The sequence below is a fragment of the Lasiodiplodia theobromae genome, assembly GCF_012971845.1.
Source record: "Lasiodiplodia theobromae strain AM2As chromosome Unknown scaffold_30, whole genome shotgun sequence".
Taxonomy (NCBI): Eukaryota; Fungi; Ascomycota; class Dothideomycetes; order Botryosphaeriales; family Botryosphaeriaceae; genus Lasiodiplodia; species Lasiodiplodia theobromae.
The window spans coordinates 51534-68559 of record NW_023336506.1 but is presented as its reverse complement, the minus strand read 5'-3'; the positions used below and the strand labels follow the sequence as shown (position 1 = coordinate 68559).

The following is a 17026-nucleotide window of genomic DNA, read 5'->3' as shown; positions in this document are numbered from 1 at the left end:
TGTTACAAAAGAAAATTTCATCGCGAGACATCGGGCGCTCCAAGCTACGGTTTGCGAGAGTACCCAGCCAAACCCCACCCTCACGAGGCAACGGCCGAAATAGGTCTGAACGAAGCAACACCAACGGTCCTGAAGATGAGCTTGTGTCAGGCCGCAATTAGCTCTTCGCCACAGCGAAAGGACAACCGCCACGACCCTGCTTGAGCAAACGCTCTTTTGCCTCCGTGACGTACTCTGTCCCCTTGCCCTCGAGGTTCTTGGGTCCAATCTCTGCGAGAACATAGCCTTCCGACTTGAAGCCTGCACTTCCTGGATACGGTTTACCCGCCATCCACTTCAGCCAAGACTTTGCTGCCCAGCGATTGGCGAAGGTTGCTTCAACGTACCTGGACCAAATCATCAGCTATATTGCGACAGTTTGCAGCGTGACTGACTCACCAGGGATCGACGTCATAGGAAAGCTGGTAGTATCTCCCATCCTTGTTGGGTTCATCAGACATTCTCTGCGACCGCAGGAAATGTGGTCGCGGCAGGGCGAGATTTCTCAGCAAGAAGGCGCGGATCTTAAACGCAACATCGATAGCCGAGACCAAGCCGGCAGGCGGATCCGGATACCTTGGAGTCGAGTTAGCAGAAATCATGCCACAGCCGCTTGTGCACTCACATCATGGCCTTTCGCAGCCGTCCGTCCATGAGTGCCGAGACGACCTTGAAACCGACGGGATGTAAGGACGAGGGAGCATCGTAGAGCAACATGGCAGTCGTTTCATCGGCTGTCTTCTTGTTGTCCTGGTGGGAGACCATGTACTTCTTTTCGTATGCTTCACTCCACTTCGCAACCTCGTCGATCCACTGGATCCCGTCCTTCCAGCCCTCTGTTGAGCCCGGCAGTTCCTCGTAGGAGATTTCCATGGCATCGCCAACGGACTTCCAGAAGGTGCCGAGTGCACATATTTCGAGGTCGGTAAGCTTACGCCATTCGTAGCGATTGATCCAGTTCTTTGGCTCAAGCGCGAACAATGCCAGCGTGTACAGCAAGTCGCCGTTCGAGATCTTGCCGGATTTGCGGTATAGGCTGTGCAAGTAATTCATACGCGCAATGGCGGCATTGGCGCGTTCTGATTCCGGAGAGTTGGCGATAAAGTCCTGGATCAGCACTTCGGTATCGACGTAGCGCTGGAGGCCGCCTTAGTGACCTCTTCTCCCAAATGCTCGGCGCAATACTTACCCTGGGTGCATGTTCCTTCTCAGAGAGCTGCTGAGTCTGCACAAGCAACCTACTGATGGTCGGGATGCCGTACGTGCGAAACAAGGCAAACTGCAGTGCCTTGTTCATGGTGAACGGAAACTCGCATTGGATGAGCTCTTTCTGGATCTCTTGCGCCTCTTCATTTGTCATGCGCGCCATGTCACCCCGCGTCTTGTACGGGTACTTGGACTGCATCCTGCGCAGCCGCTGAAAACGTAGAGCCTTGCATAGTAGCGTGTAGCAAAGTAGCACAGAGGCGCCAAATGTGAGCTTGGGATGGGTTTCAATGAAGCCGGGGACATTGTCAGCTTTGCCCAACAGCACCTTCAGAACGTCTTCGACGCCCATTGTGCCCCGTGCTCCTTTGGATCAGTAGATTGGATTTGGAAGTGTTGCGACACAGCGCAAGGGTTAAAAGGATGTTTTGCTGCTGCCTCGACTTGCGGCCGATGCTCAGAGCAATCGCCAGGTTCCAGTCGGATCCGTGGAGGGTTGAGGTGGAAGGATTTGTAAAAGGGTGCGCGCTGCTGGCTGGCGATAAATGTCGCGGCGCACGGACGAACGGCCCTGAATCCCTTTCGCGTCTGCCTAGACCTGAGTTGGTGGCGTGTCACAATAGAAGCGGGAAACAGTTCCGCTTTCGTCGGTGAATGTCTCTTTGTCACAGCACAGTGGTCCCGTGCCAGATGCATTTTTCTCCGAGGTGTGGCGCGTGTTCCTGCGGGGTAACGCATCCACGAAGACCGGCACCCTTGGTCACATCTCAAGTAGCCGAATACCGTGTGCCGAATATGCTTTGAATGTATGCTCCTCTTTGTCCCAACACTGCAGCCTCTCAACTATGTGTATTGCTCTTCTTCTTATCCCTACAGCTCTGTATTCCCTGACACCAGCGCCGCTTAATAATCAATCATTGCTTTTGCTTTTATCCTCACTACCAAGACATTCGCGTTGAAGCTTATTCGCTATCATCCGCCTACACCAAGATAATACTTAGATTATTCTAAAGTAATATATGTTACCTCTATACCGAATTAAAAACTTTAACGAGATAAACTATCTTTAGATAGACTTAAATTTTCTTAAAAAAAAAAGCTACGTTATCTTAAAAATAATATTAGTTACGCTTAGACTTTCGGCCCTCGATAACCGAGTACCTCGAGAATATCACGTGACTTATTATCTTAGATAGCTTTTTTAAACGGGTTCGCTTTATAATCTATATAACCTCTTATTAGTAATTTTATCTTTTACTTTAAGTCTATAAAAATAATTAAATACTTTTAAATTTTAAAAATATATCTAGACTTTTAAAAAGAAGTCTAGCTATATTAAGCTTAGTATAGACTAGTTTTGCTTAATAAGCTCTTTCGCGTAGAATAAGATATTCTAAACTACGTAGATTTTTTCTTTATCTTAGACTACGACCTCTCTTAAAAAGACTTTAAAGATCTTTACTAAGTAAGTACTACTTTTATTACTAGATTATAATATATTCTCTTTAAAAGACGCGTAAAAAAAGAAAAAAAACTTTAGATTCTTCTAAAATAAACCTTTCGATTAGTACGTTCTTTTGGCTAGTATTATACTAATATCTTAATTAGGTCTACGCTTAATGCATGCGCATGTACTTATTGCGCGGCCTGTCCTAGGCAGTGAGGTATGTTACTCTGTCCGGCGTCTTGCCGGGATGCGCGCCCTTACGCGAGCTTTACTACGCGTCGAGCGCGTTACTAACAGGCCCTAGGTGGAGGAAATTGTGTCCCACCGTCATGGTAGTAGCGAGGTAAGCTAGCAACCCTTGTCCAGGATGGCGCAGCATCAATGCTGACCGCAATCTAGGGCGAAGAGGAGTACCTTCTGCGATGGGCATCTGAAAGAGGTCCATCCGGCGCCAGAGACGTGCCTTTTTCCTGGCATAGCATAGCAGAGCTAGACACATGTGTCCAGCATCTGCAAGCTTACCTGGAGAGCCTACTCACGTACGCTGCTGTCGCTTCACCTCGTCCAACCGTTCTATTGATCACGTGACTGCAGGCCCTCACGTCGCAAAAAGCGCAAGCACGCCACTGGCGAACACGAAGCTCGCGCCTCCCCTGCAGAACGCCTGCGCGACGACTCGTCGACATCGTCAAACTCACGCCTGAACTCGCCCGCAATCTCGCAAGCTTCCACGACTACACGTGACGAGCCTGAGATCAGGGTCTACAATGGGTGCCTCGTCGTCGAAGACGGCTTCACCCTTGCGATACAATCCCCTTCGGCGCCACATCGCATTGACGTCCGGAATGTGCCCACACCAGCCATGATAGCCGCTGCAAAAACGGCTAGCACGACGGCGGCGGTGGCGAAAGTGCGAGCAGAAGTTATGAGACGCCTGGACAGTTTATCTGGCCCAAAGATTTCACTGGTTAACACCATCGATGACACCTCGCCGCCCCTAGGCTTTGAGTTCATCCGGCAGAACATTCTAGGTGAGGGCGTTTTCGCTGCGGACCCCGCCACCAGGACGGGTTGCACCAGGTGCAAGGCCCACATGGGCCAAAACATGGGCTGTGAGTACAGCAAGAAATGCGACTGTTTGGAGTACGCCGCCGTGAACGACACTGAAAGAATGTTGCCTGAAGAACGGGAGCGGTGGGAGGCAATCAAGGCGAGCGGCGGCTTTGGAGACACCGCTGGGCTGCCCAAAAAGTTTCCGTACTTCTCGAGCGGACCGCGCACCAGCGCCGAAAAAGCAGGATGCCTTGTCCCCTTCTACCTCGACCGCCGATATCCCATCTACGAATGCAATGAAAATTGCAATTGTGGCCCTGGATGCAAAACCCGTGTCGTCCAGAAAGGACGGCAGGTCCGACTGGAAATCTTCAAGACGCCCGACAATCGAGGCTGGGGCCTCCGCTGCAAGGATGCGCTCCGAACCGGCCAGTTCATCGACACGTACAGAGGCGAAATCATCACAGACGAGGAAGCCAGCCGCCGGGAGAAGAACCCGCGCCATGGCACCAAGGACTCTTACTTGTATTCTCTGGATAAATTCGCCGAGGCCGAGGGTATCCCGCAGGAGGAACTCTATGTTATTGATGGCGAGTTCAAGGGCGGGCCAACGCGCTTCATGAATCACTCTTGTGAGCCAAATTGTCGCCAATACGTCGTGTCATACAACCGCCACGATCCAAAGGTCTATGAGATTGCCTTTTTCGCCATTCGCGATATTGCGCCCAACGAGGAGCTTACTTTTGACTATTTGGACAAAGATGAACCAGATGATGAGGAGGTCGACCCGGAAGAACGAAACGAGGGAGGTCTGAAGCCGATCAAGTGCCTCTGCGGTTCTCGTAAATGCAGGAAATACCTATGGCTTTAGAAGGGTAGAAATCAAAAGGCGCGGCTAATTTCATGTTCGTGGTGACAAAGCCATGGCACTTTTCTCGAAACATTGTGGGGGGCAGCGGAAGGGATATAGATACTCTAGAGCATGTCGAACGAGCTTCCTGTTCGGCAGCGACTCGCACTTTTTGCACCCGGGCTCCTGGAGGCGGTAGTGCCACTTCTGCTCAATTTTCACATTCCTCGTCTCAGAGCGCCGGCGAGAACGGCATCTTTTTTCTTTTTTTTTTTCTCTCTCTTTCTGTTTCCATTTTTCTCCAACTTTCAAAGCCCTAATAGCAAAACACTTGCACATCAGTACTCCATGCAAGCATTGGAGTGAACATCGGTCTGTGTTTTTTGCATTCGGTTTTAGCGCTAGATAGTAGATGATACAAGCAAAATGTGGAAGACATCCCAGTGACGATCTGTTGCGGAATCCCGAAGACGCTAGCCTGTGATTTCTGGATTCACGAAGCACGTTTGCGAATGAATGCTTGCCATAAATCACTATATACCATTGTTCTAGAGGAGCTACCCCAAAGAAACGCAATGATACGCGGTGAGGAGCAGCCTCCAGTACGATCGGCCCATGCTCATCATCCCCTTTACCCCACGCGAAAAGTAACATTACCCCACCTTCACCCACATCTTCCCCTCGTTACGAAATGCTGCGGGGGATTAACATAACGCACGTGCGGCAGCAGTAAGCGAGCATGTCAATACTTTCCGATGAGAGCGGGGAGGGGGCAGTATGTACTAACTGCAACTGCCGACGAGCAGGAGCCATCTCTTAACATTAGAACTACATATAAAACACTAGCTCCGCTACCGCGCCTTGCTCTAGTGACAAACTAAAAACCAAAACCTACTTTGAAACTGCCAAGTCTCCACTCACACAAGCAAAGCAACAACAAACACACGGCGATGTCTCTCCACGTGACAACCACCATCAAGCACTCAACCCTTAACGCAACCCTGCATGGCGTCCTTCGCCGTGGCGGCGCCGACGTCTTGCAGTTTCGCGGCATCAAGTACGGCCATGTGCCCGCACGGTTCACAGCGCCCATCGCGGTGGATGACTGGGCGGGCGCGAACGTAGATTGCAAGGAGTACGGACCGCGGTGTCCGCAGCAGGCTTTCGACGTTGGGTATTTGCTGCGGCTGCCCGAAGACGTGGAACTGCCGCGTGAGAGGGAGGATGAGTTCGAGTGCTTGAATTTGGATATTTCGATGCCGGCGTCGGAGGCGCGGGTGGGGGAAAGGAAGAGGGAGGGACTGCTGCCGGTTATGGTGTGGATTCACGGTGAGTGTGGTTTGAGGAACTTTCTTATCTCCCTGAAATGCGCTGGCGTGCCTGGCGATATCAAAGGTTCGGGACTAAAAGGATTCATCTTAGGTGGTTCTCAAGTAATGACGTTTGGCTCTGCGGCATCTGGAATCTGTGGTGAGTGCATTGAATTGTGCTAGGTGGCTAAAGCTGAGCGCATAAGATACGTGTAAGATTGTCGAAACCTCTGTGAAGGAGTCGAAGCCCGTAATTGTGGTAGCCATGCAATACCGCTTAAACATTTTTGCCTTTGGAGACGGCAAAGGTCCGAGAAACCTCGCCTTGAAGGACCAAAGGCTTGCAATCGACTGGGTCAAGAAACACATCGCTGGGTTTGGCGGAGACCCCGTGAGGACAGTCTCTCGAAGGTCGGGTCAGCACTAACAAATGAGCAGGAAAATATCACGGTTGCCGGAGAGAGCGCAGGCGCAGTGTATGCGCATGCGCAAGTGGTGGGGAATGCGCCGGTCAAGAGAGCAATTCTCATGTCCGGCACTCTTGAAATGTCACCGCCGCGACCTCTCTCGAACGAAGCGACGATCGTTGCTCCAATCGAGGCGAAACTAGCCAGGATCGGGTCGTCGCTCAGGACCGCAACTGCCGAGCAGATAATTGAGGCGCTCACAGAAGCAAACATGGTCAGCATGTGGCTTCAGCAGAGCCCGGACGAGCCTGAGTTGAGTGAGTGGACGCGCACAGGAAATGCCAGCAGCCTGTTGATCGGAGATGTTGAGTATGAGGTCAGGCTACGAGAAAACTGGCGCGTGGCCACGCTAACGCATCGCAGTCGATTCTTTGGCGAAACGGCATCGAGGCATTGACACCTCAAATGATTGTGGACGCGTTCAACTTGGCAGGCGAGCACAGCGGAGAGCTGCGGCGGGCATACAACATAACCGGGTCGCGGGCGACGCCGAGCAAGACAGGGGCGCTCGACTTCATCAACGACACGCGCTTCTCATGGCCGATCAGGAAGCTCAGCAGGGCGTGGCGGGCGGGCGGCTTGCCTGTATACGGTTACGCGGTTGACCAGGCCAACCCATGGCAGGCCAGCAGCAGGGCGCACCACGCCGTCGATCTCGTGCTGCTGTTTGGCGGGCTGGATCTGTCATTCAATCCGGCGGCAGCGGCTGTCGGAGACGAGATGAGGCGGAGGTGGATCGCGTTTGTCAACGGGGAAGCCCCCTGGTCGGCAGACACGACCTTCGCATTTGGGCCGCACGGCATCAGCAGAGAGGTGGACGCGGGCGGGCTCGCAGCTCGAAGGAGGACGGCGCAGATGGAGACGCTGGAGCGCGTGGAGCCGGCGCAGCTTGGGGCCGTGTTCGCCGCGCTTGCCGCTGGGCGGGTGAGTCTCCTCAACTGAAGACGAAGAATGGGGACGCGGACGAGGAACGTCTGGAGCGTCGCGACGGCATTGGCCCGCTCGGATAAATATTGTGGTCGTGGGCGGAGGCACGCGTCTGCCGCTGCAGCGCATCGCATTCTTGGCAGACGGTGAGGTCATCTTCCCGAGCATGCGATCATGCATGCGCGGCGCACAGCGCGCGGGCCGGGACAGCACATAAATAGAGCGAGAGGGGTAGCCATTAGCTTTGCAAACGGAGAGCCATGGTTTCTGCGGCAGCCAAGCTGTGCGAGCGTCGGCCGACGTCCGGATGGAGGCAGCATCTCAGCGTCGTCGGTTCACGTGCGGCCGCAGAAATAATGGCCCCCATCGGCCTCGGCTGCCTGCGACAAATTGGAGCTGCGGGAGTCGTGCATCGTTCGGCCACGCCCGGCATGGCAGGCTGGAGCGCCGGAAAGCCGGAAGAGCGCGCTGACGGGCGGTGGTGCGCGACTGAGTTGCGCGGGCCGGAGCGCGGCGCGACGAACGCCAGCAGACGGCGGCGAAGATGAAGGAGGACGGCGTCGTGTGCGGCGCGGAGAACCAGCGCATGCGTAGCTATGTGCCGTGGGCGGAGCGTTGTGGTGCGGCGGGCGTTGGACGGCACCAGGAATGATGGATGGCCCATGGGCCTTTCTCGGCTGCGGCCTAAAACTTTCGTTCACTGTGCAAATTACGCTGCTGCTGCTGCTCGTACCTTTCAACCTCACTCTCTTCCCCCCGTCTGCGAGCTGCCAGAGTCGCCTTCCACCGGCCGTCCACGGCGTCGCCGACGTTTTCCTTTCCGCTCGTCCTGCTGCCCACCCGCCGCCGCTGATCCGTCGGTCGTGCCTGGAGCACCGTCATCGTAGCCCGCTCTGCCAACCGGTACCAGGCCAATTCACCACCACACGACAATTTTGCCCCAGCCCCAGGTTCGTGGCAACCTCTCTCCAACTCCTCCGCATCGCGCTTCGGTCTCCGCACACAGCGCCCCCGCCCGCATCCTGCTCGCACTCGTCATTTTCGCTGACTTTCTCGCCCGCTTCTCAGCGCAGCTGCGAGAACTCCAGCGTCGCCGCCTGCATCGCATCTGCCCCGCGCAGCCCACATCCCGCGCAGGCTCCACCCAGCCAACGCCACCTGCCGGGCCCCATTGCACAAGCTTGTCTGGTGCGGGGAGGTCAAGCGCAGCACACCTCTCCGGACGCTCTCAACGCGCGGCCTGCCAGGAAGCGCTGAGGTGTTTCCAGCTTTTCTTTTTTTTCTACTGACTTTCAATACCCCTTCGCGCCTGTGCGGAATCACCGGCGTTCAGTATGGCATCGACGTTTTCGTACGCACAAGCAGCCAAGGGCATGTCTACGACTGCCACTCCGGCATCACAGTCCAAGGCAGCGTCCGGCACCACCACCCCGGCCCTCGCTACGGAACCCACGGGCATAAATTGGGCAGACGAAGGTGAGGCTGGCAGTCGCGCTCTCGAGAACGGCGCAGAGGCTGCAGCCAAGATGGACGAAGCCGTCGCCAACGGAATCCAGAGCCAGGCCCAGCAACCTGGCGATTCCGGCGTCTCGTCACCCAGCGTCGCTGCCTCGACAACAACGAAGGAGGATGACACCTCTTCTGTCCCCAATGCCTCGTCTGAGTCTACGTGGGACAACAAGTCGCAAGCTTCCAACGCTGCCGAGAAACCAAACGACCAAGGAGATGCTGGCCCAGAGAAGAAGCAGGGCAAGGAAAAGAAGGAGAAGAAGGAGAAGGCTCCGCCCAAGCCGCTTCAAGAAGCCCCCATCCCTCAGGTCAACATCTGGAAACAGAGGGCAGAAGCCAATGCCGCCAAGTCCAAGGTCGGCACTGCTGCTCCTGCTGTCAAGCCGGCTGCTTCCGCAGCCAAGTCACCCGCGCAAACGTCTCCCAACAAGACTGGCGAGTCAAAGGCCAATGCCGCAAGGAAGGCCAAGGACGACGAGATTGACGGTGGCAAGGCCATGGGCAGCAAGGGCAGGGATGAGGATCAGTCCAGCCGTCGGGCACAGGGCGATGCTCCGAGGGCAAAGAGGGGGGTCCAACACAGCGGCGTTCCACAGCCTCCTGTGAAAGACCAGGAATCGTGGCCGACGCCTGAAGATGTTCAGGGCGAGGACCGAAGGAAGGCTCAGGAGAAAACCGAAAAGTCAGACAAGGACCGCCCAGCTGCTACAGCGCCAAAGGGCAAGAGCGAATGGGTATCACTGCCCTACACTCCCTCGGTCGTTTTCAGCACGCCAATGCCAAATACCGGAGCCAGGAGGGGAGGACGTGCCGGCGGCCGTGGTGGTGCCCAGGTCGGAGGTCGTCCCGCCGGAGTCGTGAATGGCGCGTCCGGCGCCGACAAGGACTCTGCGTCTACAGCTGGCGAGCAGCCTCGACGTGGAAGGGCCGATGGCGCTACCCAGGATGCGTTGCCCGCTAGAGCAAAGAGAACCTCTAGTGTTGGCTCGGCCGCTGGCCCGGTGGCTGAGGCTCAGAAAACTGAGGCAAATGCTCAAACAGCACGCTCCTCGAACGGCGACGGTCCTGTGGGATCCGTCTCGGGATCCACCAATGCTCAGCGCGGCAACACTGCTCCGCGTCAGAAGGTCAACCGTAAGTTTGACCAGTCTGGCGCCGAACGGCGCAAGGACGATGGTTCAGTGTCGCCTTCGGATACCACTGGTCGGAGAGGCTCTACAGCTGTGCAGCAGTCAGAAGGTCAGTTATGCTATCTCGTTATGGTGTCTTTTTTCCTTTGTCTTTCGCTGGTCGAGAACGGACTACTGAGTATTATTTTTCAGAACAAGGCCGTCGCAGGTCATTCTCTCAGGGCGATAGCCAACCAGCTCCTGCTCGCTCTGGCGGGCCTGAGCGCCGTAATGGCCAGTATGGCTCTGGTCGTGAGCGCGGCGAAAACCGTGGGCGTGGCAGCATGCGTGGACGAAACGGCAACCACGCCTACCAGAATGGCCACCATGGCAGTTTTCCCAACGGCCACGCCTCATTCTCAATTCCTCGATCACCACCGAATTTCGAATCTCACACTTTCTTCGGCCAAGGTGCGCAGCAGCAGCAGCGCGGTTATCGTGGTGGACGCGCCCAGTCGCTCCAGACCGATTCTATGTATGGTCGCCCTCATCCCGGTTACTCGAACGGCCAGGCGCTGCCTCCGCTGCAAACTTACATGAATGGCGGTGTTTACGATTATCCAATGCCGCCCATGAGTGCCATGCCGTATACGCCTTACATGGCTGACCCCTACCACCTTGCCCGGACAGTACAGATGCAATTGTACGTTTACCTAAGCCTTAAACTTGATGGCCCACCAATGCTGACTTGAATATAGGGAGTACTACTTCTCCGTTGACAATCTCTGCAAGGACATGTTCATGCGCAAGCACATGGATTCCCAGGGGTTCGTGTTCCTCGACTTCATCGCCGGTTTCAACCGGGTCAAGTCATTGACGACCGACATCTCCACTATCAAGTATGCTATTACTCAATCGACCGTGATCGACTACAAGATTGGTGGAGATGGCAAGGACAGGCTGCGCCGCCGCGAAGGCTGGGAGCAATGGGTTTTGACGACGGGCGAGCGCGATGCCTCTGCTCAGAATGACGGCCCCAATGAACTGCTCCAGCCGACGGTTCCGGTGCCGCCGCCAGTCGATGCTCGGTATGTGATGCAATTTCCCGGTTCGCCGGTGGATGTGCCCACCAGCCCCAGCCACGGGGGCGCTTTTCAGCCTCTCAACGGCATCGCACAGGGTGTTTCTCCCGTCAACGGTGGTCCGGCTGGTTCTGAGCTACCCAACGGTGGCCACTATCCTGAGGGCGGCGCATCTCAGTTCTCGTCCATGAACGTCGGCGCTGTCCCTGCGTTTGCTCCCAATGCGTCTCCGAATGGAGTCAACCCTGAGGCGGATTCGTTCTCAAATACCCAGACCAAGGGTCTTACCGTCATCGTTCGAAAGCACGAGCAGGCTCCGGAAAAGCAGCCGGCTTTCCATTCCGAGGGATCTCGCACCTTTTCCGACGGCTCGATCGACAGCAAATCCATTGCGGAGGAGCTGCACAAGGTCGACGCCAAGCAGACTGGACCGGAGACCAATGGTCACGGCCCTGTGGAAGCGTAAGCTCAACCGTGCACGCGCCAAGGGAGCTGTTTCGTGCTAACAGCACGATCAGGAATGAGGCTCGTCAATCGGACGTCCTCACGAGATCAAAAAATCCCTCTTCACAATCTGGTAGTTCTGCAATGCGGCTTTTCTGGGTCAAGGATCAAGAGCACCCGGTCCAGTCTGAATCTCTTCCTCATGATGCCAACGTCGTTCTCTACACCGAGCTGTACAAGTCAGCGCTCAAACAACGCGAAGCTGTGCCGATCGGGAATTGCCCTTACGACATGGTTGTGCTTTATCAATTTTGGTCTCATTTTCTCATTCGAAATTTCAACACCGGCATGTACGACGACTTCCGGCGGCTTGCTTTCGAGGACATTGCTCAGCGTTCTTCCGACGTGGGCATGAGGTGCCTGGTCAAGTACTACGGCGAGGCGCTGTCAAGCCAAAGCGATATGCGGCAGCGAGTCGCCCGTCATTACCTCGACATCGTTATGACGGAAGCTGATCACGACGGACCTGCTTTCACGCAGTTGCGGACAGCATGGCGGGACGGCTCTGTGAGCGAGAGCAATCGCCAGGTGATCAGCGCTTTTATGGGCAGCGACCTGCTCTCTTCTCTTGAACAGTAGTAATTCCCCTTTCGCATCTGCCCAAATCGCATGACTCCCGCCAGCTTGGTCGTTTTAGCACCTGTACACCATTACCCTCAAGCGATTGATAGCGCTTGACTTCGCTTGCCTTCTTTTTCTTCTTATGCTTTGACACACGGCACATTTTCTCCCCTTTGCATTCCCTGGCTACGTTCCGAAGTTCATCTCACAAAAGTAATTGGCGTTTGAAATGGGCATATGGGGTTGGTTGCATGATTGCGTTCTGTGCTTTTTTTTCGATGATGAGAACTAGAACCCGACGGCCGGTCTTGATTTCCGGACTGGCTGGAACACTGCAAAAGGGCCATGCGAGGCTGCACGGTACGAAAGGGTTTCAAGATTTGGCGGCACACGAAGGATGGACGGGACTTGCGAACACGCGCCGTCCTTATCAACGCGTTCGGGTTTGCACAGTGGCGCCCCCACTCCTTGCTTCGAAGGCCAAGTTCTCTCCTTTCTCTTCATGGCTTTGAAAAAAAGGCTGGGGCTGCGATGGGGTTCCCATAGGCATAATCGCACGTGAATACATAAGATTGCTCCGCTCAAAAGTAGTTCCATGCCGGTGACGCGCGACCTCCGCAGCGGTGGGCGCTAATCGCGGTAGTCAGGTGAGGCGGCGTCGGTCAGGTACAGCGGAGCAATGGAAGCTTAAGCTCTCCGTCTGCGCTGCAAGTGGCTTTGCGCACACGCGGGACGGGTGCAGGGATGGAAGGCTGAAAACCGTGCATGATCAGAGTTGAGTCAAGCGCATCGGCAAACTGGGGCGGCGTTCCTGGAGGCGGTGGGTTTGGCAGGTGTGCGGCTCTCGGACCTGTGCTTGGTCCTCTGACATAATTGCTCGAGCTGCACGCCCGCGCTAGCGCCGCGCGAAGCTCGATCACCTCGTCCGGCATTTACTCTCTCACCCTCCGTCCCGCATGGCTTCTTCTGCTACCCAAGCGCCCTAACACGCTACATATCCAAGCCGCCGCTCCTCACTCTCTCCTGCGCCTCGCCCCGCCTCTTCACAATGGCTCGCGACAAGTTCGCAAAGCAGTCGCTCGGCGCCTCGCTCCATGCCCACATCAAAGAGGTGCGATCTTCGCCCACGCCCGCCCCGCTGACCTGGCTGATCCGCAGTCGCAGTCGCGCGTCCTCATGGTTGGTGCAGGCGGCATTGGCTGCGAGCTGCTCAAGAACCTCGTCCTCACCGGATTCGGCAACATCCACATCGTCGATCTCGACACCATCGACCTCTCCAACCTCAACCGCCAGTTTCTGTTCAGGCATGAGCACATCAAGAAATCCAAGGCCCTGGTACGTCAGTTCCACCCCGCTCCCCTACCGGCCGTCCGAGGCTAAGCCAGCATTCTATTCGTCCAGGTCGCGAAGGAATCGGCCGGAAAGTTCAACCCCAACGTCAATATTGAGGCGCACCATGCCAACGTCAAGGACCCGCAATTCAACGTCGATTGGTTCAAAGGCTTCAGTCTCGTCTTCAACGCGCTTGACAACCTTGATGCCCGCCGCCATGTCAATAAGATGTGCCTTGCGGCTGACGTTCCTCTGATCGAGAGTGGTACCACCGGCTTCAACGGCCAGGTTCAGGTCATCAAGAAGGTAAGAAGCCCGGCGCGCATCATCACGATCCATGCTGATATGGGCCAGGGCAAAACCGAGTGCTACGACTGCAACGTCAAAGAGACGCCCAAGAGCTTCCCCGTCTGCACCATCCGCAGCACGCCTAGCCAGCCCATTCATTGCATTGTCTGGGCCAAGAGCTACCTATTCACAGAGATATTCGGCATCAGCGAGGATGACGCCCCGGAGCTGGACCACACGGAGGATTCGGAGAACAGGGAGGAGATTGAGAACTTGCGTAAGGAAGCGCAAGCCTTGAAGTCGATCCGCCAGTCGATGGGCTCTGAGAGCTTCCCCCGAAAGGTGTTCGAGAAGGTGTTCAAAGAGGACATCGAACGGCTACTTTCGATGAAGGAAATGTGGGCACACAGGCGGGCCCCGGAGCCCCTCGACTGGGAGAAGATCTCGCAGCACGCGCGCGGCGCCGGTTCCGACATCGCACGAAGCGACCAGGCGATTTGGACGGTAGGAGAGAACTTTGCCGTGTTTAACGACAGCATACGCCGCCTTAGCGCCCGGCTCGAAGAGCTGAAGGCTAACACCGACACTGGCAACGCCCCTCCTGTTTTGAGCTTCGACAAGGATGATGTGGACACGCTCGACTTCGTCGCAGCAGCTGCAAACCTCCGCTCCTGCATCTTCGGCATCGAGACTAGATCCAAGTTCGATATTAAACGTAAGTCGGTCGCGATTCTCGTTCATCAAATGCTACTAACATGCACATGCAGAAATGGCTGGCAACATCATCCCTGCTATCGCAACTACCAACGCTATGACGGCGGGTCTCTGCGTGCTCCAGGCCTTCAAGGTCATGCGCGATGACTACGACAAGGCCAGGATGGTATTCCTCACCCGCTCGACCGACCGCGTGCTTACGGCGGAGAACCTTCACCCACCCAAGCCGGAATGCCCGGTTTGCAGCGTCGCACAGACTAAGCTTGTTGTCGACACCTCACGCGCCACCTTAAAGGATCTTGTGGAGGACTTCTTGCGTTTGGAGCTCGGCTACGGTGAAGAGTTCAGCGTCAACAGCGATGCCGGCGTCATCTACGACCCTGAGTTGGACGACAACTTGCCCAAGAAGTTCAGTGAGATTGGTCTGAAGGCTGACAGCTTCGTTACCGTTATCGACGAGGAGGACGAGAACCCCCGTGTGAATCTCGTCCTCTCGATCACTGAGCAGTATGTACTAGAACATCCACATTACATATTACTGTCGTATGCTGATACTGTTTCAGGGCCCTCCCTGAGGACGCAAAGCCGATTCATCTTCCCGAGAAGCTGGAAATCCCGTACAAGCCCAAAACCGCCCATGGGGAGCCGAGTGAGCTTAACGGAAATGGCGCCGTTGTCACTAACGGCGTTGATGGCCAACGCAAGCGTACTGCCGAGACTGCCGGTCTTGAAGAAGATGAGAAATTGCGCAAGCGCGGCAAGGTTGCAGAGGAGCCATCGGCTGGCCAGAAGTCCGGAGGACCGGACGATGTCATCGTGATAGACGACAACGCGCCGATCACGATTGACGACTGAGGTAGGCATGCCCCACCCTTCTTCTGACGTCACTGCAATCTTCCAACAGCGTAAACTGCTCGCAGCAGCGTCGTCGCCTTTGCTGAAGCCCAAACGCAGTCTTTCAGCTCGTAGGACTATTATCTGCTGCCATGAGCCTGGCGGCGAGGAATCAACTGGACAAGCTTAATCTGCCTTCTGCTCAGTCTCCCATTAGATCTGCTTCTGCGCGTCAGCCATTGTACTTATACCACATCCTGCTTAAGGCGTTTTGGATGACCGAATGCGAGACCAAAAGAGCGCGAATTACGATTACATGAGCTACTCACCGCACTCATACCTCCATCGAGGTTGATGACACAGTTATTTGCGTACTGGTTGGTCACGAGGAAAACGGCGGCTTCGGCGATTTCTTCCACGGTGCCGAAACGCTTCAAAGGAATACGCTCTAAGGCTTTCTCGCGAGCCACAGTTTGCATGGCTGTTGTTTGGGAAAGCGGACATTTGTATATTAGCCAACGAACTTCTCCTTTTTCCCGTTTCATCGGAGGGGAATCTATTGTTCCATAGTCGCTGCAGCCCTGGAAAAGGGACAAGACAGTTCAATGGAAACCCTAAAATCACAATGCCCAACCTCATCTTGGAGCACGTAGCTAAAGAACAATGGCATATTTGGGCGCATGGGCTTGCCCTTGCATGAATATAGGCATTGCGCAATCTTCTCTTCTTCTATTGACTTACCAGCTGTCATGTCTGTTTCAACGTATCCGGGCATAATAACATTAACCCTGACCCCGAGCGGGCCCATTTCCCCAGCAAGAGCACGTGTGAGTCCTGCAGAGATTGGAGTTAGCGCACACAGAGACACGAAACCAGTACTCTGTAAAACAGGAGACCCCCGAAACGTCGACCACTTATGTCAATTCAGTTCCGTCCGCCGTGGAGAGGTGAGAAGATCAGGAAGGCAAGAGAGCATGTCATTTCGGCATGCATAGTACATACCCAGCACCCCAGCCTTACTCGCCGCGTACGCCGCGGACCCCACGCCACCATGCGTCGCCAACAAGGAGCTCACGTTTACGATCGAGACTCCGCCCCTCAAGGCCTTTTCGCTTTCTTCCAGCGTTTCCATTCCTGCCGCCTTTTTCTTTTTAGCGCCGTCGCGAGCCGAGCGTTTCATCAAAGCCTTGCCCAAGATCTTACAGGCCCACATTGTGCCCATTAGGTTCGTCTGTACTGCATCCTCGGTGGCTACAGCGGACTGCCGGGTCAGCAGGGCATTGTGTGTCACGCCGGCGGCGTTGACGAGAATAGTAAGGGGAGTGGGGTCGAATTTCTCTTGATTGAATTCAGAAGGGGAGTGGCGAAGGCATTGACGCAGGACGAGGGAGCGGGAGAGCATCTCCCAAAATCCCTTGGTCGAGATGTCACCAGTCACGTAGCCGTGACTTATGGAATCTTCATCGAAGCGCGGGGACCGGGACACGATTTCGTGGGTGGCGAGCTGGAGAGTGTCGGCGTGGCGGCCAACAATGGTAGTGCTAGCGCCGAGGGAGGCGAAGCGCGAGGCAATGGCCTTGCCGATGCCCCGGCTGCCGCCGGTCACAAGAACGTGGTGGCCGTTTAGAGTGCTGGTGTCGGTGGTGGAGTGGTAGGGCTGAATGTGGGGTCTTGCTGCGGCACGGCGGAGAGCTGGGGCTCTAGACGTGGCGCGCAGAATGGTTCTGCTTAGAGGTGCGTGCGGCGACATTGGTTATGTTTGTGCGAAAGGTTGGTGTTGGTGGAAGGCGCGGA

The 17026-nt window shown here is 55.5% G+C and overlaps 6 protein-coding genes across 6 annotated transcripts; 4 read left to right on the top strand and 2 right to left on the bottom strand.

The window, feature by feature from the left end:
- Positions 1–157: 157 nt before the first annotated feature.
- On the bottom strand, positions 158–1597 carry LTHEOB_9056 (uncharacterized protein; the record flags this gene model as incomplete). The annotated part of the gene is made up of 4 exons (XM_035518602.1): positions 158–386; positions 439–615; positions 665–1176; positions 1229–1597. The coding sequence occupies 4 exons, from the start codon at positions 1595–1597 to the stop codon at positions 158–160; spliced, it is 1287 nt and encodes a 428-aa protein (XP_035369086.1).
- A 1424-nt stretch (positions 1598–3021) lies between these two features.
- Positions 3022–4616, top strand: LTHEOB_9055 (Histone-lysine n-methyltransferase; the record flags this gene model as incomplete). Its single annotated transcript, XM_035518601.1, has 4 exons — positions 3022–3035; positions 3092–3131; positions 3200–3231; positions 3287–4616. 4 exons carry the CDS (start codon positions 3022–3024, stop codon positions 4614–4616), a joined length of 1416 nt encoding a protein of 471 aa, XP_035369085.1.
- Positions 4617–5545: 929 nt separating this feature from the next.
- LTHEOB_9054 (Carboxylesterase) lies at positions 5546–7314 on the top strand (the record flags this gene model as incomplete). The annotated part of the gene is made up of 5 exons (XM_035518600.1): positions 5546–5924; positions 6018–6065; positions 6112–6296; positions 6344–6688; positions 6736–7314. 5 exons carry the CDS (start codon positions 5546–5548, stop codon positions 7312–7314), a joined length of 1536 nt encoding a protein of 511 aa, XP_035369084.1.
- Positions 7315–8633: 1319 nt separating this feature from the next.
- On the top strand, positions 8634–12082 carry LTHEOB_9053 (RNA-binding protein Lupus La; the record flags this gene model as incomplete). The annotated part of the gene is made up of 4 exons (XM_035518599.1): positions 8634–10047; positions 10131–10620; positions 10676–11461; positions 11518–12082. The coding sequence occupies 4 exons, from the start codon at positions 8634–8636 to the stop codon at positions 12080–12082; spliced, it is 3255 nt and encodes a 1084-aa protein (XP_035369083.1).
- Positions 12083–13112: 1030 nt separating this feature from the next.
- LTHEOB_9052 (Ubiquitin-activating enzyme e1 3) lies at positions 13113–15253 on the top strand (the record flags this gene model as incomplete). The annotated part of the gene is made up of 6 exons (XM_035518598.1): positions 13113–13175; positions 13229–13399; positions 13466–13702; positions 13751–14399; positions 14452–14905; positions 14962–15253. The coding sequence occupies 6 exons, from the start codon at positions 13113–13115 to the stop codon at positions 15251–15253; spliced, it is 1866 nt and encodes a 621-aa protein (XP_035369082.1).
- Positions 15254–15434: 181 nt separating this feature from the next.
- Positions 15435–16982, bottom strand: LTHEOB_9051 (3-oxoacyl-(acyl-carrier-protein) reductase; the record flags this gene model as incomplete). The annotated part of the gene is made up of 4 exons (XM_035518597.1): positions 15435–15451; positions 15573–15713; positions 15974–16066; positions 16235–16982. 4 exons carry the CDS (start codon positions 16980–16982, stop codon positions 15435–15437), a joined length of 999 nt encoding a protein of 332 aa, XP_035369081.1.
- Between the last annotated feature and the right edge of the window lie 44 nt (positions 16983–17026).